This window comes from Polypterus senegalus, chromosome 6 (genome assembly GCF_016835505.1).
Source record: "Polypterus senegalus isolate Bchr_013 chromosome 6, ASM1683550v1, whole genome shotgun sequence".
Taxonomy (NCBI): domain Eukaryota; kingdom Metazoa; phylum Chordata; class Cladistia; order Polypteriformes; family Polypteridae; genus Polypterus; species Polypterus senegalus.
In genome coordinates this window covers 5,823,319-5,845,134 of record NC_053159.1, presented here as the reverse complement: position 1 = coordinate 5,845,134, position 21,816 = coordinate 5,823,319, and the positions used below count along the sequence as shown (strand labels likewise).

The 21,816-nt window shown below is 41.0% G+C and overlaps 1 protein-coding gene across 9 annotated transcripts in view; it reads left to right on the top strand.

The window, feature by feature from the left end:
• myo1b (myosin IB) overlaps positions 1–21,816 on the top strand; it is a 220,772-nt gene that overhangs the window by 137,772 nt on the left and 61,184 nt on the right. For 5 of the 9 annotated variants that reach the window (XM_039755322.1, XM_039755329.1, XM_039755326.1 and 2 more), the window contains exons 11-14: positions 154–272; positions 1,540–1,626; positions 3,375–3,440; positions 14,762–14,767. In XM_039755322.1, coding sequence (XP_039611256.1) covers positions 154–272; positions 1,540–1,626; positions 3,375–3,440; positions 14,762–14,767 — 278 coding nt within the window. The remainder of the gene's footprint in view (positions 1–153; positions 273–1,539; positions 1,627–3,374; positions 3,441–14,761; positions 14,768–21,816) is intronic. The other 4 variants (XM_039755325.1, XM_039755323.1, XM_039755330.1 and 1 more) reach the window with 1 other exon arrangement.

The window sequence follows — 21,816 nt, the reverse complement described above, 5'->3', positions numbered from 1 at the left end:
GAAAATGGACATTAGGGATGCATTGGTTTTAAAATTAATGAGCTATGGTAATGTAAATGGAAGGTCTGAAAATGATGATTGTACACGTGAACGCTAGAGTTTCAGGCTTGCTTAACGAACAAGTTTTTGTTCTTTGTTTGGTTTATTCTACAGAGCTCAAGGAGATCTGCGAGTTGATTGGTATTGAGCAGGCCGTTCTGGAGAGAGCATTCAGCTTCCGCACTGTAGAAGCCAAACAAGAGAAAGTGTCTACGACTTTGAACGTGGCGCAGGTACTCCTTTTCCCACTAACTGGACAGGGCGAGGATGTAGGCCTCAATACAGCGGTGGTGTTTTTAAGTATTTGCCATATCTTGAACTTGCACTTAAATTATAGTTGATTACAAACTCATTTCCAAGAAAGTTGGAATGCTATGTAAGTTGTAAATGACAACAGAATGTGATGATTTGCAAATTGTGTAAACCCAATATTTAATTGAAAATAGTACAAGGACATTATCAGATTTTGAAAATTTGATGCTTTCTTCTGACATCTCAGATGAAATGCTTATACTCTTGGAAGTTCTTTTTTGGCGTGATCGGTCAGTCTGGCTTTGGGGATGTGACAAAACAGGAAGTGTTGAGTGTGTGACGCATAAGGAGGAGTAAAGGTGTAAGAGGCACGCTGAGGGAGAGTTGCCTTCAAAGACAGAAGGTATAAAACCACACAGGAGATGAGTAAGGTGCTTCAAAAATGAGTCTGAGAAGCAGCATTTGCAGGGACATAAAGCACATTATGACTGAGTCACCTTCAAAGACTGATTGTATGAAACTGGACAGAAGGTGAGAAGGGTGTCTCAAAAACGATGACAAGAGTTTAAGAAGCAAGCTTTATGGGATCGCGATCGAGAGATGGCGTGCCGGTGAAGAGACATTCAGACACATGAGTACAGAGGAAAGGAACAGAAAGTGCACATGTACAGCAAGAGACAGTAAATATTTTAAATTATTCTATTACCTGTCTTTAAATAGTACTGTTGGTAGTTATATAGTATAGTAAAACACTAAGGTCTGTGTATCCAGTCCTTCAGAGCAATCTGATTGGTCAGTTTTAGCTTTGGTGACACAACATAAGAAGTGTGAGATGCACAAGGAGGAGTAAAGGTGCACACTGGGGGAATCTTCTTCTTGGCACACCATGGAGAAATGAGCACCTCCTGCAGGGGATTTTTCATGATGGGTTCCGTCCCCTATTTCACACACAGTAAAAGAGAATAAACATTCTGTAAGATCTGCCAGGTTAGTAAGTTCAGCGCTAGAACAGCCGCTCTTCCCTCCTTTTAACAACTACTTTTGTCTTGCTGATTAGTAGTATGATAGTTTTATGCCCATTATGTCTTTTTGTAGTGAAAGATCTAATCTTCTTTTAATGTGGTGTTCACAAGTCCTTTAAGTGCCTGCTTTTCAGTTTTACAATGAAGAAAAGAATGGAATATGGATGGACTCCTAATGGTCTATAGGACGTCTTGGTTTTCATTGATTCTTATGTCCATTTTGCAGGCCTATTATGCCCGGGATGCCTTGGCCAAAAATCTGTACAGTCGCCTATTTTCTTGGCTTGTGAACCGAATCAATGAAAGCATTAAGGTACGTACGTATCTGGCGGCTCACATGCTGCTGCCATAAGGTGGGGGTGGGTTTGTCAGAAATCAGGATTGTGTTATTTCCCGTAGTGAGCTGCTGTTTACGAGCATTCTTAGTTAAATGTTCTGACGCTGCTTCTTTTGGTGATATCATTTTCTCAAGTCTGCTTGTTATGCAGCTGTTTTTTTTTTTGTTTTTTTTACTAATAAGTGATTAACTTTTATTCCTGGAGTATTTTTATTTTTAATTACACAGGCTTGTGTGGTCTAGTGATTTGGACTTGAAACTCTGCAGTTCTGGGTTCAAATGCCAGTTCTGACACTGTGTGAACATGAGAAGTCACTTCACTGCTCCAACTGGAAAAAAAAAACAACACAACAAAAGAAATGGAACCAAATGTTTGCCTTGCATAAAGGTGTCAGCAAAATAACTACATTTTTTTTTGGTCACATGAATTGATATATGTACATCCCTAATGGTTTTATTAGAAATCCTAAATTAGTCCCATTTTTCTGAACATGGCTCTCCAGCCAGAATTGCTTTGGTCCTTGCGCCCCTTGCTGTTGCTGGGATGAGCACCTGCTTCTGACAGTTGAGAACAGGCTGTACAGGTTAGAGTACATGTTTGTGCGTACAGTAAAAGAGTAACATGCGGTTTTGTTATAAGTTCGCTGTTTCGAATGTCTACTCTTGAGCCCAAAGCAACATCACCCTGCACTTTTGAATACTTCAGTGCTTTAAAATGCCTCAAAATTACCCAGACAGAATGATGCTAATCAAATTAACTATACCTGGCTGCACCCGTGACTGTGCCAATAGTAACAGTCGATCTTCGCAAAGATTAGAAGTGCAGGCTCCAAACAGACAGTCCGTCTTTTCTCAAAGTGCTCACCTGTACTATGCCAAGTATGAGTAGAACATTTTTCCTGCATTTATTATCTAAAAACATCTCCTCTGTAGTATTTACTCATAGCCCTGAGGCTAATACGCAAGATTCCATTTCTTTGCTATTTGTATTTCCTCTTGCATTCTACAATTCTACTGAAGAACCTGAACAACCTAAACATCGTCGTCTTCTTTTGGCTGCTCCCCTTAGGGGTTGCCACAGCGTATCATCTTCTTCCATATCTATCTTTCTGTCCTCTGCATCTTGTTCTGTTACACCCATCACCTGCATGTCCTCTACCGTAGATATTTGTGTATTGTCCTTTCAAACCACTGCAGCCCTTCCGTTTTTCAGGGATCTGAGATCAACACCTTCTTGGTACATTGTTCTGATTTTATTTTGGCATTTTATGGTTACTCTTTGGAGCGACATGTGGCGCAGTGGTAATTACTGCTGCCTTGTACCAAGGGTTCACGTCATTGGTTCTCCTCATGTCTGCGTGGGTTTCTCCAGGTGCTCTGGTTTCCTCCTAAAGTCCAAAGACCTGCAGGTGTGGTGGATTGGCATTGATTGGATTAGCAAGTATGATGAGCCTACCTCAGAACTTTAATCTTCCTGACTTGTCGTTTCCTTGAAGCTGTCTCTTAGTGCAATGATTGATGAGTAGAACCACTTTATCTCTTCCATACCTGAAATATCTCAGAACACCACCACCATCAGGGACCTATCGATTTAGCACATTGTGGAATTTAGCTTTTTTGCAGAAAGCCAAGGGGTCTTGTAGTAGAGCCTCACATGAATCAAGTGACTTTCATCTGCAGTCCGGGTAAAGAGTGAATGTCTTACAAATGTCTTCTCCTTCCAGGCACAGACAAAAACCAGGAAGAAGGTGATGGGAGTCCTAGACATCTACGGATTTGAAATTTTTGAGGTAAGATGCATTGTGTTCCCATGGGGGGCTAAGAGAATCTAAAGCAAAATATTGTGCCTTGTTGGACCTTTTTTCAGTTTGTGTTTTATAACAAACCTGTTCTGAAATCAGAAAAAAAATGTAGCGTATTTCGGGAAAGGACAGCTGGAAATAAGTTGGGGAAGCGTTTCTACATCCAGACAGTACGTAACGGTACTTGATCTCAGAAATAACCTCTCGGTTTATGGGAATTGGCTTTTAAAATTGGTGTTTGGAGACATTTATCTGTTGACTCATCAAGTAAGCCCCCTGCACCCCCACCTTTGTCTATGGGGAGATGACTGGTGCTGTAGTGGAGGCACATCTTGTTTCTGTGCTTTTTCATTTCTGCCATTCAGGGGCTTCAAAATGAAAGAAAAATGTGAGGTGTCAAGTAAATGAATTTCTAAATTTGAAGCGGTGATTCCGGATTTTGTCCCGTTTCCGCATTTAGAAATACCGGCTGTCATCTAATAGCCAGAAGGTCTTTCAGTTTACCAGCAGCTTCTTATCATCTTCTCTTTCATAAAGATAGGTGTTGGGCACTCCTAGTAATCTGCCGGGATGCCAGCCTTCCAGCAGATCCTAAGAATCTCCTAAGGATCTCTTTGATTTCCTTCTAAGGCCATTTTCTGTTCTTCTGGTCCTCCCTTCTACAGTTTCTAGGCACCAATGCCCCATATCAGTGGCCTGAATTCAGCTTGCATTTTTTGATGTCTACACTCTCTGTTACTGCCATTATTCTAAAAATCTGTCCTTTCCATTGGCAGACATAGTACCTCCACAGAATCTGCCGTGTTTAATGATTTAAAAAGAAAAAGGCCAGAGCAGACAGCTGGCCCCATTGGGTTAAAGGTAAGGAAGAAAGAAGGAGAAAAACAAGGCCTACAGTGGTTGCACAAGAGCACGCCATACTGTAATATAGAGTACGTAGCATACAGCGGTGTAAGAATAGGAACAGAAAACGTTGAGAAAGGCATTCAGAAATCAAGAAGAAAGAAATACTTCTTGATAGACGCAGTTGTGAATAGTTGTTTTGCTGGAGACGATGGATAATGAGTCGAAAGATCTAACCCTAGAAAAGCCACGTACAACAATAGTTTTGTTGCATGTATCTTGGACTTCCTGTAAATGTGGACGGTAATATGATCATTCTGCCTACACGTACCTTGTTATTTTGAGCCTTTGCTTGCAGTGTGTCTGACAGTCCTTTGTATTGTTCCACATGCAGATCTTGTTAATGTAATCTGAGAAAGTCGAGACGCACGCCCTTTGTTTTAACATACACATCTACGATGTACTGTTGGAATAGTTTGCCGCTGGAGTGCAAAATACTAAATGTATTCCTCATTTGATAATCTTTTTCACGTAAAATTGGCATTGAGTAAGCCTGACTCAGTTGGTGGTTCTTTTATCAGGAACATGTTGTAAATCTTTGTACTGGCCCAATGTCTCTGTAAGGGAATAAAAGTGGGTAAACCATAGGATCGCAGTTCATATTGAGCATGGAAATTTGTTTACAGGAAGTGTCTCTGGGATAGATGCAAATGTCCCTTTCGGCAGGGGGTTCGCCATCTTCTCCTCTTCGACAAAAATTGCTGCAACATCGATGTGACATGTCGGGGCATTGTATCGTCATAAATCCTGCCCAGGGTTGTCTTTGAAAACCATTCGTACAGATGCTGTTGGATTGGACTGAGCGATTTCATGCATGTGTTTGTATGATTTAGCAAAGGGGTTGATGGTTCTGAGCATGGAATCTAGATGGAGAAGTACATTTTCGCTGCATGCAGAGTATTGCTGTATTTTGTAAGTGTACTTGCGCTGTGTCAAAAACATACAACTGTCGATATCCTGGAGAGGTAGAAGTGCTAGCGTATAGAGGAGAGATTTGGTGATGAATTTGCCCGTGTATTGTAAAACAATATGATCCGTGGCCAGGTGGTTGAGTTATCTGTGGAAGAGGATGAATAGGAATCGAGAAATGCCGTGCCAGCTTTGTGTGCGTGGGACCGGTTTTGAAGTGGAAGCAGGACGAACCAGAAGAGAAATATATATGAGATTAGCCAGATGACCCCTGGATCACCTGCTGTAAGATCCAAAAAAAGTAAGACTGAAAAATGGTGCTCGCCAAGATGCAAAGGGAATAAAGATGTCAATTTTTCAGTGAGAAGTTAGAGATACAGTATCTTAGGTTGTCTGCAATCATACCACATGCACTTCAAAACAGGTCATCCACCTGAAGCTAAGCACGTTTGGGCCTGGCCAGTACTTGGATGGGAGACCACCTAGAAACAAGCTTGGGTTGCTGCTGGAAGTAGTGTTAGCGAGGCCAGCAGGGAGTGCTTACCCTGTAGTCTGCGTGTGGATCCCAATGCCGCAGTGCAATGACGAGGGCTAAATTGCCCATGGCTTGCTCATTCTGGCCCCTTTATCGTCCCCTGTCCCTGATTGGCTAATTATCTTTACCACTCCTTCAGCACCTAACAGCTAAAGTGTGGTGAGCGTACTGGTACAAAATGGCTGCCATCACATTATCTGGGTGGGTGCCACAGCTTTGTAACAATTGAAGTGACTCCCCACTCTCTATGTAAAGTGCTTTGAGCAGTGAGCACAGTGCTATACAAGTGCAATGTCTTGTATTGTGCCTAGACAAAACACACACGCCTGTTAGATGGTAGACAGGGAGGGAGGCGAGAGGTCCAGCAAGAGAAACATTTTGAGAAGAATAGGGATGTTAGTGTGAAAGATAATTGAGAGAAAGTTAGATGTAGACATTTGGAAAGCCTAAGGCACCTTGGGGTGCTCATGTGGCAAAAGATAACTGGGCTCTAGAACAGACCTGAAAGCATTTTGCCTTGAGGTAAGTGTGGTGAACAATCCTTAACTGAATTATTTGAATATAATTCCTGGAAGAATGTGAAATACTTGTGAAAGAAATAATTAAAACCTGATAAAAACAGCATTAACGCCGACAACAGCAACACCACGACCTGTCAACATCAATCCGGGTCTCAACCCAGTGGTTGAGAAACACAATCTTTGGTGAACCAACAGCAGCAACCTGCAACTCACCGGTATCAACTCAATGGTGGTGAATCAGTCTTAGGCAGACCAATGATGGCAACTCTGCAACCGAGTGGTTCAGAAACACAGGGTTAGGCAAACTAATGACTGTTTTTGCTGATAATTAACTTCTTTTGAATTAATATTAATTGACTTGCTCTTGAAGACTCAGACCCCTTAATTGTTTTTATTCCTCAGTTAGTAGCCAAACAATAATGAGATACAAAATGAGCCAAAACATGACCAGCAAACTGTGACCATCATACAATATCTGAAAATAAAGAAAGGTGAAGGTCTGAGGAATGCTGATTTGCTCAGGTCCCCAGTGGGCTTAGGAAAGAGAAGATCAACAATTTCAGAAATGTCTGCTATTGTACAGTGAGCAGCAACAAGCCATGGAAATAAAGAACAAGTTTAATTAACAAGAAGACTCTGCGCCTCATTAAGCAACTGGTTGGAGTGAAATTGGTTGGAGTTTAAGGCCCTGACTTAGGTTGTCTTCTATTGGCTCACTAACTTCACTTTTCATATCTGTTTGGGGTGCCATTTAAGGAAAGAAATGAAGCAATTCAGAGGAACAATGAAGAAATTCAGGGGAACAAATCTTAAAAGAAACAATCCAGTTAAAATTAATTCACCAGAAGTTAATTAGCAGCAACAAACAGGTCACTAATTAAGAAAAGAATGAAAACGTGCAGCCACTGGGGCCCTCCAGGACCGGAGTTGGGGACCCCTGCTCTAGAGACTTCTCTTTTGATAATCCACATTGCTCAAAGGAGACAAATCTTTTCCTCTTGAGTTCATTGCCTGTCTCTCTCACACACACACACCAGAAGGAGGCTGGATTGTTAGTCACATTCCTCATCTATTGTTTTACTTATTTATGTTAAATTGGCTCCTCAGAACAATGCCTTCTGAACACAAATGCTGATTTTTTTTTTTTTTAAACCTTCTCCATTTAAAAATTCTTTCTTCCTGGATCCGCTGGAATCCCCGCATGGGGTGAACAGGTGACCGCGGTTCACAAACAATGCACAGTGGGGGTGGAAGGGGGAAATCTTGAGCTACTGAAGTCAGGCATATACGTGTCACCTGGAAGGATGTCCTCCTCGTCGTTGTGTGCAAGTAGCACGCCACCAAAATCCAAAATACTGTAAACAAGGAAGTGGGAACTGAGATACTTGTCCGCCATAGGGTCTCTATCAGGGTAAACGGTACAATGGGGCTCCAAATGAGCGGAGCTCAATGAAGGAGTCACAGCGGTGACATGTCCTTAAAGATTGCAATGTAGATGTAATAGCGCAGCGACAGACCACACATTATGAAGCCAGTATGTCAACGCTGCTGACATCTACCTGATCAATTCAGTTTCTTACCAGTGGTCTGCCTGTGCCTGCGGGTTTTTGTTCCAACCAAGCTTGCATTTAAATTTTACTCATAGCTGAGTTAAGCAAACAGTTAATTGACTAGCTTCATTGTTGCTTTATTATTGTTTTGGGTTCATTGAAGAAATGACAAACTTTTTTTTATTAGAGTGCATCAAGTCATTATGTAGGTTACATTGGTGATAATTTCATGCTTTTTTTTCTTTTTCAAACTCTTCTTTAAATACTTTCATTATTATTCTGGTTCTTTAATAGCCATGCACTGATTTACTGACTTGAAGTGATTTGCACTTGCAGCCGATCGCCATAGGAAAACAAGAGGGAGGCGATTTTCTAGAAATTGGCAAAACCAGCCACAGTAATAAATCTTTCATCGTTCTTATTATTTCATAGGGGTCTCATAGGTTTTCGAACTCTTGAAAGCCCCTTTAAGGTTTGTTTTGATTGGCGCCACTCCACATGGCCAGTTCTTCAGCCCACGCCATCGTCTTTTACACCAGAGTTTCTTAGCCTTTATGATTCCTATGGCCCGGTTTTGCCTCTTTTTAATCTAATTGGCGACCCACTAGCAGCAACTGCAAACTGCCCCACCTTAGTAAAATAAGCACAATCAATAGAGAGTTTGGCTCCCCCTTGATGAAACAAGTGCAATGGATCACACAATACTCCTGATACCTTCTTCCAGTCGTGCCATCCACACTGCACTCTGTAGGTTCTCTGATTCTTCATCTAGGGTTGCCACTAATCTGAGCCGTTTAATATTCTCCACTCTGTTCAGTGTGTCTGCCTGCAGGCTAACTTCTGAATCCTGATCCTTTATTAAATCTTAAAATATTCAGTGTCTTCCTGTTTTTTAATTCTTCTTCCAACTTCCTCTCCACCACCTCCCGTCTGGTGCCCCACAACACAATGTCATCCGCACAAAGCCCGCTCTCTTAAACGGCCTGGTTCCTTCAGTCATAGGTTATGGTCCTGGCCTTCTGCTTCATCTTTGTGGACCTCCTTTTCCAGTTCTCTCTTCACTTTTTTTGGATGTCTTTATTTCTTGTTTTCCATGGCTTTTTAAGGTTCTTGGTTTTTTTTTGTACTCTTTTTCATCCATTTCAAGGACTTCTTTAGCAGTTAAGATCCTCCTATTGTCTTGCTGGAAAAAGCAGGATGAATGTCTAATACAATCATGGGGGGACATATTTCATACACTTGTATTTATTTCTCTTCTCCATCCACAATGTCCTCTGTAGAAATAGGAATCACACTTTTTAGGAATTGCTTATTTTCGTTTAATCGGGATGTGGAAGGGCAAGTTGCTAGAACTTTTTCTTTTTCTCAGGACACCTCCTAATGGGGTGGGATAGTGGGAGACTATTCTCTTTTTGATATTGCTCGTCTCATTTTTCCCCATTTCGTCTCTTTAAAAATAAGAAAGAAAAAAAAAAAGAATTGAATCTCAACCCACCCCCTGGAGCAATACAAAAAAAAACGAACAAAGTAATAAATAATGAATGCAGATCACTGATAAAACAAACACATTACATTAATTACATTGCTAGAGTTTGCCTTGCTTAGCTCCTTACCCTACAGCAGGATTGTCAGCCTCACATTCTGGAGGTCCGTAGTGGTCGCAGGTTTTCATTTCAGCCATTTTCTGACTTAGTAACTGATCACTGCTGCTAACAGAACAGCCTTTCTTTTTTTGTGTTCTGAATCTTAAAAAGCAAATAATTAAAATAAAGGTAAATGAATGTAAACAGTCACTGATTAAGAAAGCAGCTGGAATGGATGCATGCAGCCACTGCCTTTCTCCAGGATCCAGGAGTTTGTTACCCTCTGCTTGAGAATCATCACACCTGGTTCATGTGGGGGCTCTTTGCTGCCACCTGCTGGTTAATGGAAAAACTTCAGGCTTGCAGGAGCTATCTTTGTGCCTAAAAACCTGTGCATACTCTGTGTGTGTCTGTATACAGATCTGTCCATAATGTTTGGGGATGAGGTGCACTTTTCCTCGATGTACTCCTCTGTTCCCTAGTTTAAAATTACAAATCAAACAATTCAGATGTGACTAAAGTGCACACTGCAGACTTTCATTTGAGGGGATTTGTATACATTTCGGTCACACAACACTACAGTATATGTACACGGTCCCCCCATTTAATGGCACTATAATGCTTGGGACAATTGGTATCACAGGTGTTTGTGATTCCTCAGTTGGGTTTCTTTGCTTCATAAGGCACCTCGGTCTGCTTCTGCCCTTTGGAGTCTGGAGTTGCTGCTGTTCAACATGAGGACAAGAGCTGTGCCAATGAAAGTCAAATGAGCCATTAGGAGGCTGAAAAGGCAAGAATAAAACCATTAGAGACATCAGGAAGACCTTAGGATGACCTAAATCAACTCTCAACACACCGGTGAGCTCAGTAATCACAAAGGGACTGGTAGGCCAAAAGTCTTCCACTGCTGATGACAGAAAAATCCCCATTATTGTCAAGAAGAAGCCCCAAACGTTTGTCTGAGAGATCAGAAACGGTCTTCAGGGGGCCATTATATGTGTGTGTGTGTCAGAGACGACTATCGGCAAAAGACTTCATGAACAGAAATTGAGAGAACACTGCAAGATGCAAACCACACACATGATGGCCAAGTTACAGTTTGTAAGAAAGGACGTCAAAGAGCCTGCAGAATTCTGGGAAAAGGTCTTGTGGGCAGACGAGACAAAGATGAACCTGATCAGAGTGATGGCAAGAGCAAAGTATGGGGACCAAAAGGAACTGACTGAGGTGCAAAGCAGACCACCTATGTGGTGGTGCTGAGGGTGTTATGGCTTGGGCAAGTATGGCTGCCACAAGTCCTGGCACACTTCTCCTCATTGATGATGAATGAATACTGAGGTGTGTAAAAATGTCTGATCTGCTCGAGGTTCAGCAAATGCCTCCAATCTCCCTGGATGGCACTTCATCCTACAACAAGGTAATGAGCCAAACACCCTGCTGAGGCCACATAGGCGTTTATCAAAGCTAAAAAAAAACCAAAGGTAAAATTCTAGAATGGCCAAACAGGTCATCCTATTGAAATCCAGTTGAGCTGGCCTTCCATATGCTGAAGAGAAAACTGAAGGGGACAAGCCCCCCGAAGTTAGCAGGAGCTGAAGACAGCTGGATTTAGAGGCTTGGCAGAGCATCACCAGAGAAGACCCTCATCACCTGGTGATGTCTATGAATCAAACACTTCAAGCAGTCATTGCATGCTGGGATATGTGGCAAAGTCCTAAACGTGACAACTTTAATAGACCTGCCACAATCATATGATGTCCTGAAAAAGTGCTTTGTGACAGAAATGTGTGCAAATCCTCTTAAATGAAAGTCTGCTGTGTACACTTTAATCACGTCTGAATTATTTGATGTATAATTTTAAACTTTGGATGGAGGGTGGAGAGGAATTAAAGAGAAATTTGTCTTTGTCCCAAATATCATTGGGGCCACTGTATGTATACTGCATTTTTCTTCCATGGCTTCACTTGTGCTTCTTTGTGTTCTACTTCTTGGCATGAGGACACCACCCCAATTTTATTTTCTGGTTGTAATTTCAAGAATGCCCTGAGCTGCACTTTTCTCCCTGCACCCAATTCCCATAGCGCCTGGTCAGCACATTGCACTCCCCGCTGACCACGCTGGAGCTTTGCGAGGACCGTCCCCATCAGGAGGACAGGACGCTGCTGGCAGGCGTAGAGGTGGAATGTTCACATCGCCTCCCTTGTCAGCAGTTGCATAGCCCCTCATTGTCACAGATGCCAGAGCCTGGCATTTAAAACAGAATAACAGATCTGTTCTGTTTCTTTCGCTTATATAAAATTTTGAAAACGCTCCATCAATTGTATTCTGATGCCAGGGGCGCGGACTGTGCTGAGCGCACTCTTTACATAATGCCATTTTGTTTTTTGGACTGAAAGTTTAGTGTGCAGTTGCTGCTTTTGGTTAAAGAGCCTGTGAGTTAACTGCTTGGCTGTCGTCTTTAGCTGTGCCTCCTTTATCTTGATGCTGATTGCGTGTTGCACTTTTATGTAGTCAGATGAAGTGGCACTAATGTCTGAAGTTTCAAGGCATCTTGAACAAAAACTAATCTGCCATTTTCCTATCTTGTATGACCAGACCTCAGCGACTCGGCACTCTGCGCCTGTCACAGTATCAATCCCATAAACTTGCAACCCTGTGTGTAGGCAGTGCAGGGTCCGAGTCAGTTAACTGAGCACACACAAAGCATTTTTTGGTGAGTTTAAAGAACTGAATAACACAGAATACATATCCAAGAAACATTTGAAGCCCTTTCTGCGTTCACCTATCACTTGTGCTTTTAACGCCTCTGATTGTTTTGGTTTCATTTTGCATATCATATCTGGGAGCTCGGCACTCATACCCAGGGAGGTGCCAGTGTTCAGGACCAGCATGGAAGAAGTCCTACTGCCAGTCTGCTGGGTAGAAGTCCTAAATCCAGTGGCAGAGGGGGCAGCACTGAGTCCCACCTCTACGCGCTTGGTGATCACCATTGATATTAAAACAGCATTTACTGCTCAGCTGCCATCTGTAAATAGGAATCTGACATATCAGTACTTAAGATAAACAGTAAATGGAACATTGATTTGACCATTTAGCATTAAGCAGGGTGGTGGTTTCCACCTTAATAAAAGGATAAGTGTCAGTGTGTGTGTGTATATCAGTGTGTTTGCTATATCTCTTTTATTGCAACAGATGGCACATCGGAAACATTTCATGTAATAAAATGCATTGCACTTGTCATTCCAACAGATGGTGCATCACAAAAACCTGTAGGAATGACAAATGCAGTTCATTTTACTACTACAGAATTTTGTGTTGCATCCTATTTTGGAATGACTGTTGCAATGCATATGCCTTTGTTATATGCCAATTGGTATGGGGTTTGTAAAAGAAGTGTTAATGTTTGTGATGCGTTATCTGTTGAAATGACACATACAATGCTTTTTATTGCTCTAAATGTTTGTGAGGCGCCATATGTTAGAATGAAAAATTAAGTCCATTTTATTACTAAGTTTGTGATGTGCCATCTGTTAGAAAGACAAATGCAGTGGATTTTATTATAAATGTTTGGGAGGCACCATATGTTGGAGTGACAAGTGCAATGCATTTTATTGCTACAAATGTTAGTGATGTGTCTTCTGTTGGGATGACAAATGTAATGCTTTTTAGTACTACATATGTTTGTGATGCACCATTTATGGGAATTAGAAATGTTATGTATTTAAAACATACATTCCAATAGATGGTGCACTGCAAACGTTACTACTAAAGTATATGTTGATTATTTATGTTAACCCATCTTAAATGGATAGCACTGCTAGTCCACCTTTGTAAATGGATACGTGTCTGTGCCCTTGTGTATCTGTGTGTCAGTCCAGTTGCTATATGCCTGTCGTTCTAACAGGTGGTGCATCACAAACATTAACATTGCTTTTGTGAATCTGATACCAAGTGGCATATAAAGGAGATACAGGCATTGTGTGTGTCATTCCAATAGACTGCACATCACAAAAAATTGTAGTAATAAAATGCATTGCATTCCTCATTCTTACAAGTGTTTGCGATGAGCCATCTGTTGGAATAACACATACAATGCACTTCATTCCTACATGTATTACAAAAGACATTCCAATAGATGGTGCATTGCAAATGTCCACACTGAGGTTTATGTTGATTTCTTAAGATTTTCAGTAGCACAGCTGGTATTAATATTGTCGCCAATGAAACTCGCCATTAAGCAGTATTAACTTCTTATGCCCCGTGACCCTGCAGCAGGCAAAATGAATTTGATTATCAGATATGAGTGAGTGGGCAACTGCTTATAACACAGTTATACTTTATGGATTTTCCTTTTGACGAATAAGGTCTTAAATGTTTGTATTTTGAAGTTTCTGGTGCTGGAACCTTTGTTGTAGGATGATGAAGAAATTGCCACCCAGAGCTGTACCTTCTCTTTAAATTGTTCTTTGCAGCCACGAATAGGAAATTGACTTTAATTTGCATTCATTTGAAGAGTGGACATCTAATTTGTGAGGTTTATATTTAAAAGATGAAAATATTGTGCATTTTATCCTTTAGAGTTCAGACTGTCCAATGAGCTAGCCACCATGCTTTACGGTTCATTGTTAAGTTTTAGTGAGATGTTTCATGGACCACATTGCCATTACTGCTTCACCAAGAGGAAGTGTCAGTCGTCATATCCATTATATGAGAAATGCAATGGGATGGTCTGGCATTTCAGTCTGTCTTGTTAAAGCCTGGATTAAATGTGATCATCTTGCATCACCAATTTCAGACTTCTTTTAGATGAAGTACGCACCCAAAACCTGGGGCAGCGATCTTGCCAGTGACTAATCGGGGGTTGACTCATTAGCCCTGTTCCTAATGTATGAAAGAGTAAAAGCTGCCAGAAAGCAGGAGAAATTGCACGGTGAACCCCACTGACTTTTTATTGTTGTGTGATGGGATCTTTAAAATTAAACTTGGTTCGAACTTCGAGTTGGCCTGCACCATCTCAATAAAGAGAAAGTATGAAAAAGCAGCCAAGAATTTGATAACAGCACAGATTGAGAATGAAATCTGCTGTTTTTCATAACCTTTTCTAATACCGACTAAAGTGTAAATAATACTAAATTACTCAACAGGGGGAGCCTTTATGTGCTTCAGTGGAAGTGTGGCTGGTAAGTACGGTCAATCACTGGATGCCTACCGTCATGGAGTCTTTTATGAGCCATTCAGTCTCTAGCCTAATGAGTTTATCTGATGGTTTTTCTTTCTTTTTCTTTATTTTTTTTTTTTATGGCAACAGAATGGTGTAAGTATAAAGAAGCTTGCAGTGGCAAATTTTAGCTGCATGTGTCAATTGTAGACATTTTGTAATTCCCAGTTGTAATTAAGGGCTCTCCCAAGAGATGGCATTACAGAGCGAGTGTCCCTGAACCTGAAGCCCAGTTCAGCCTTCTCAAGCAAGACCTCAGCTCTTGGTTTCTGGTCAGAAAATGGAAGACGAACTTCACCATTTTATGAGGTATTGGGGTGGTGTATCTACTTTATTAAACACACCATCCCAAAACCCCATAAAAAACAGTCTACTCCGTTTCAGGATTATTAACGTACTTCAGCTACAAACCACTTTTTGGCACAAGTTGGTTAAACCGTACAACATGTTATTCATCCGAAAGGAAACTTTTGAGGAAAAAAAAAAAAATAATGCAAGAATTTGTGTAACTTTTTACATCTGCACTAAGTTACTGATGATTCCCCACCCCAAAATATTCCACTATGTTTGCAGGTAAAGTTGTCGTATATTTTGCTCCCACAAAATGAATATTTTTCCTAAATTGTAATAGTTTTATAAACAAGTTACCACTTAAAGAGGTTTCTTGAGACCCAATCCTTCTTAGTGTCTTCAAGAGCAAGGCCCATGACGACCATCAAACTGGTTTGGTGAGGGTGTCCCCCATAGAGAATCCCTGCCGACAGTTGTCATGCAGCCGTGTCGATTGCTTAAATTGCACACAGCGAGACGATTCACAGACCGTAAGCAACCTTTGAATACAACGGTGAGTCACGACCCTGTGTGACCCGAAAGCTTACAACCTATGACCCATAGTATGAGTAACTATACAGTAGTTTAAAGGATAAGTTTGTTGTTTTACCAACTTTAAAGTTATTTCATTCAATTCAGAGATTTAAAGAATGAACTTTATGCCTGTTTGCTTCACTTGGATCTGAAGACCACCCCAGCTACCGTCCCAATTCTCTTTATGAATACTAGGGGTCTTCAGTCGCCCACCGAAATCTGCGCTACGCGCCAACCACTTCACGTCTCTGCTGTTCATGTTGTGATTGCGGTCGCTCCTCCGACACCCCCTCTTAAATGGTGATACAATGGGGAAACAATTTTTTTTTTTTTAACCTCCTCTTTGCTCAGTTAGCTGCTAGCTTGCTGCTACCGTGTCACATGATCTGCATTTCACGTGGCGCACTTCTGTCATATCACCTATGTCCATATATTCGATCTCTTTTGGCTTATACCTTTTCATCAATATCGCATTGAATTTTGATTCCGTGTTTGGAATTGCATCATGACAACGCAACATATAACTGACCGTATTGTTTCTTTATCTCTGCAAGAAATGTGTCTGACATATCCACGCAGGGCTTTTCAAAATCTCTTTGCATAAGCTCTTATCTTGTGGCACTTCCAGCCTCGGGCGTGGTTACATCGCTTGGCACGAAGACTCGTGGGACGTGAAAGTGTCTCTGAGACAATCATGTCTTGTCGTCTTCCTTTTTTTTTTATAATTGAGAGATACTGTATACAGGAAGCCTTCGACTTACGACCTGTGCATCTTAATGACTATTCGACTTAGGTCTGCTACCTCATCTCAGCAGCACGTTTTCGCCCTATGCCACGACTTATTCTCCTCAATCTCTGTTTAGTACCTGCAACAGTTTTGAATGTGTTGAGTTATGTTTGTCTTATAAATACAGGAGGAAAAGGCAACTGATCTCGAAACAAAAATGAAGGTGATCAAGCAATATGAGGGAGGAACGAAAGCGAATGTGATCACGTGACTTTACGTTATCCCATTGTAACCGGTGATCATCAGACACCCTGTATTCTGCATTGTGAGTTGTGTGAATGTCCACAAAGAGGTAATGAAACCACACTGAACTCCATTCTCTGTTCATGTTTATTATTAACAGGCTGAAATGTTAAAACAGAAAACATGTGAGTGCTCAAACTCCACTGGTACAATTCCCCCTCTCACAGTCAACGCACTGAACACTGAGGACATAACATGACGCAGACAAAGAAAGGATTTGCGAAGCTGTTAAAGGTTCTGCACCCATGCGAGCAGTAGTAAAAAAAAAACACAAAATAATAAACATTTACAGAAAAAAATGATAGAAGATCTACACAATGTGTTAATAATGATAAAATGAAGGTTATAAAAATATAGTTCGGCTTAAGGGACTTGCTATACATACGGTCAGGTTTGACTGTATACTGGCCACCTTGTGTCCAGATCGACTTACAACCAGTCTGTTGGAAATGAACATGATCCTAAGTTGACCAATACCTGTGTTAATGAGGTCTCCATCTTGAGCTGAACTCGTTTTCCCATCCCAAACTGTTCCTTGAAACCAAGAGCTTGACGTTTCAATCATGTTTGCCAACAAAAGGAGAGCTGGGTTATGTTTTTTTTGGAGTTTCCAGACAAGCGTCCACTTAAGAGGGCCTTTACGCTTCCCCCTGGTACCTAGAAATATCAAACTAGGCCTTTGCTGTGGCTTCTGTGTGTTATATGAGGATGCAGTGTGTCTTGGAAAGAGGAGAGCGATTACAAACATCGGGGCTGAGGGTTTCACAGCTGATTTTGCTTTTCATGGTTTTTTTTAAACAGGGCAATGGCTGCTGGCTTGGAAGGGGATCAGTCGCTTACGGGAGGAATTTTATTATGTATCCAGCTTTGTGATCGCTTAGAGGTTCTTAACTTCTCCTCAACATCCCCAAAGAGTTCCCATCTATAACCCCAAAACTAGTTAGTCTGCAATCCTTTATGACGAATGCCTTATGCAACAGCAATAACAATTTCTTTGTTCTCACAAGGAAGGCCTCATTGGACATCGACAGTACCCTAGTCTTGATTCTCTAAGAAGACAAGAAGAATGTCCAGAAAAACTTGGGAAAGGGAAAAAATAAATGGAAGAAATCTTGGGAAATGCAATTCAGAGCGAGAGAAAGAGAGAGAGCCTCCCCTTTCCCTGGTAGGTTAGGCGTGCAATATGTGTCAGAAAATGTGGAAATACAACACACAAAACAGAACACAAGTGATCCTGTTCACAGATTTAGATGACCACCTCAGAAATACAATCCAACAGTGCAAACAACTTTGTTCTTCCACGGTGTTCCTCATCAAGTGCAGGCACAGAGCACCGTGACTACTCTCAAGAGCAGATGATACCGCTCATTAAACACAGAACTATCATAAGTAAGGATACAGATGTGAGTGCCAAATACATCAAAAAGAAAGCATAAGGTAATTAACATAAATAAAAATCTGTCCATCACTTCATGATACATCTACAGCCAGATTATAGAAAAGGAGTTCAGGGATAAGCTAGACACAGTCAGTGTCCTGGGAACATCAGCCAGAGACCTACGCAGAGAAGTTTGGGGCTCACACACACACACAGTAAGTGAGAGATCAGCTGATGTGATCAGTGAAGCACGCTGCTCACGGTGATCAGAGGTGGGCTCTGTGTGGATGACGTATGGAGGACTCCATTTAACTCGCGCCACAAAATGCTTACCTCTGAACCAGAGAACGCCTTCTTGAAGCCCACCACAGTGCAGAGTTTTGAAATAAGATGCTTTGCCGTGAGAGTCCACAGCAATTCAGTCGGTGATAAGGTTGGGATATGCACTGTTGACGAGTGGAGTATAGTGGTCACTCTGTGCATAAAAAAGAGAGAGAGAGAGATTGGTTGATGTCACCAGGGAAGAGCACCACTCACGGGGGTCAGAGGCTGGCTCTGTGTGGCTGATGGAGGGAGAACTCTATTTATCTCCTGCTGTAAAGCAGGCCTCTCAGCCAAAGAACACAGGTTCACAGTTCACCACAGCACAGATCTGCAAACTTCGATACTTCGCCGTCTGAGTCCACAGCAATTCACATGGCGATAAGTGTGGGATTTGCACAGTGGACGGGTGGAGTGTAGTGGTGACACTGCACAGAGAAGGTGGGGAGCTGACATAGAGGAAGATCAGCTGATGTCACCAGACAGAAGCACTTGCTCATGGTGGTCAGTGGCATACTCTGCAAACCTTACAGATGGTGGGCTCCATTTAACTCATGCCACAAAGTGCTTGCCGCTCAGCCAAAGCATGCTGGTTTACAGTTCCCAAAGGCAGTTCAGCAGAGCACTTTAGAAATTTATAAACAAAAAAAATCTTAAGTGAGTAAAAAAGTAGAGCATCTGTACCTGGTCAACACTGGCAACACACTGACAGTAAGTAGTAGAAGGAATTGAGGAGGGATTCAGGCCCGCTTTACTATGTCACCAGCTCCTCGACCTCTCGCTCAGTACAGGTGAGGCTAAAAGTGTCACGTTTACATGGTTGATACGGTATTCACAGCTTAGCTTTTATAAATTATAAGAAAAGTAGAGAATTACACTTACACGCTCACCTCGAGTAATGCAGAAATTCAGTAAATTGGGGTGCGGATAATCAGAATTCTACTCTGTTTGATTGTGTGCATTTTATATATTTAATCTTTATCTAAATCTGTCAAGTAGTTCTCTCATGAAAAGCAGACAGACATACAAACGTTAGATTATATATATATATATATATATATGTATATATATATATATATATATATATATATATATATATAATCATATGTATACATATACATACATCCAGTATGTACACACAGTCATCCCTCACCTATCGTGGGGGTTACGTTTCAGAACCCCCAAATGTGAAAGGTAAAAATCCACAAAGTAAAAACCTTATGTTCATATGGTTATTTTTATATATTTTAAGCCCTTATAAACTCTCCCACACTCTTATAAACATTTCCCGCACAGTTCTAAAGCATTAAACCTTTGTATTCTTAGATATTAGGTAAGATTCATTGAAATTATGTATGTAAACACACTGTTTATATACAGTAAAACCTAAATATTATTGATAAGATATCGAGCGTCTCCGATATCTCACATGTTATGTTACAGCCATTACGATAGACAGGCCACCAGCAATAAATACATACAATACAAGAAAATGCACAAAAGTTAACTCTTTACACAGCAAAACATGTTGATACTGAATGAACGAGACGAGACTTCCTGGTTAACACAGTGGAATCGAATTCGGTGCTCCATCATTGAGCTTAACTGTGTGCTCTAATTGGGTAGTTTCTGAGCCATCCGCCAATAGCGTCCCTTGTATGAAATCAACTGGGCAAACCAACTGAGGAAGCAAGTACCAGAAGTAAAAAGACACTATTGTCCAAGCGAAAAATCTGCGTTATATATTTTGATTTGCTTACATATAAAATCCACGATAGAGTGAAGCCACAAAAGTCGAAGCGCGATATAGTGAGGGATTACTGTATATATTTATTTTTTTATTTATATATTTTATATATATATATATATATATATATATATATATAAATAGTGTGAGAAAGAGAGACACATCCACATCACTAAACAAAAAAACAATGTGCTTATGTGGTACCAAATCCTGACACTTATCACAAAATGTTACTGGTAAACATACCCATAAAGATGTAAACGGTGTGATGCAGTGATAGCTCTGGTTCCTTACAATAAGGGGACAAGGGTCCACATCACTGTTACTCCCTGTGTGGAGTTTGCGTGTTCCTTGTGTCTTTTCTTGTGGTGGTCCGGTTTCCTCCTACTAATCCAGAGATTTTGGTGGATTGCCATTTTTAAATTGCCCCCTGATGTGTGTGAGTGATGTGTCTGATGTGTTCACCCTGTGTCAGACAGGTGTCCTGTCCAGGTGATGTTCCTTCCATGCACCCGATGATTACTGGGATTGTCTCCAGCTGCCCCCAGTACCCATTGATACTGCCCTAGATAAGTGGGTTACAAAAATGGCTGGAAATATTATAAAGTTATCTTACCGATTGGAGGGCCTCGTCGTTGGCAAACAGCCACTTGTGTGTGTGATGCCGTAGTATCTGGGATTTGGATACAGTAATCTGAACAGCTGAGGGGTCCTCTCACCCCTAATTGTTCTCCACTTACAAAGACCACTGCATCTTCTAATGTCCTACTGCAGTAGTAAAGAAGCAATCCTAACCTTCATCATACTAATATTCTGGGGGACTGAAATGGAAAATGAAAAATGGGAGCTTTGCAGTAACTTAAATAATATTAACCATTTTGGGACGGTCAGACATATTTGTATTCTGCTACTATAATTAAAGGACTTTTTGATTTTTATTAACTCTTTGATGGTATTTAATTCAGGTTATTTTTTTAAAGCCTTACCCTTCAAAGGATCATTCGCTTTCTCGTCAAGCCGCCACTTTTACGTGCTGCTGTGTAGCTGGTGTTTCAGGACCAACATTGAAAACCCAGATTTGAGAACAATGTGACTATTTACTAACAATGGAGGTGTGAGATGTGCTTGATAAATGTTTAAAATAATTAAATCCTTTTAACCTTTTGTTGTAAAGCTTCATCGTTAATTGAAGTCAAGAAGTTCTGACAAAGTGCTCTCACTATTTTGGAGAAATGAAGGCCATGCCACATTACATGACTTGCCCAGCAATTTTCAGTCACAGTCGTCATTTATGTAATCTTAGTTAGTCAGAGACCGCCACGTCACATGACCTACCCTGCATCTCACCCCTCAAACAGGCTCATTTTACCTTACATTAAAACGTTCAATGAAACCAGAAGTGATTTTGGTGAATCTAAAAGTGACGCTTGGGTCACTTGCACATGTGCAGTGTGCTATTCGTATTATTATTATTATTCATTGCTATTATTCATTTTGTATCATTATTATACTTTCTCCACTTCTGACTTTGAACTTTTAGTGTTTTTCACATTTTACAGTTCATTGGAACACTCGAGACAAGAACAGGCCATTCAGCCCAACAAAGCTTGTCAGTCCTCTCCACATATTTCTTCCAAAAAAACATCAAGTTGAGTTTTGAAAGTCCGTAAAGTCTTACTGTCCTCCTCACTACTTGGCCGCTTATTCCAAGTGTCTATCATTCTTTGTGTAAGAAAAAACTTCCTAATGTGTTTGTGGAATTTTCCCTTATTAAGTTTCCAACTGTGTCCCCGTGTTCTCATATT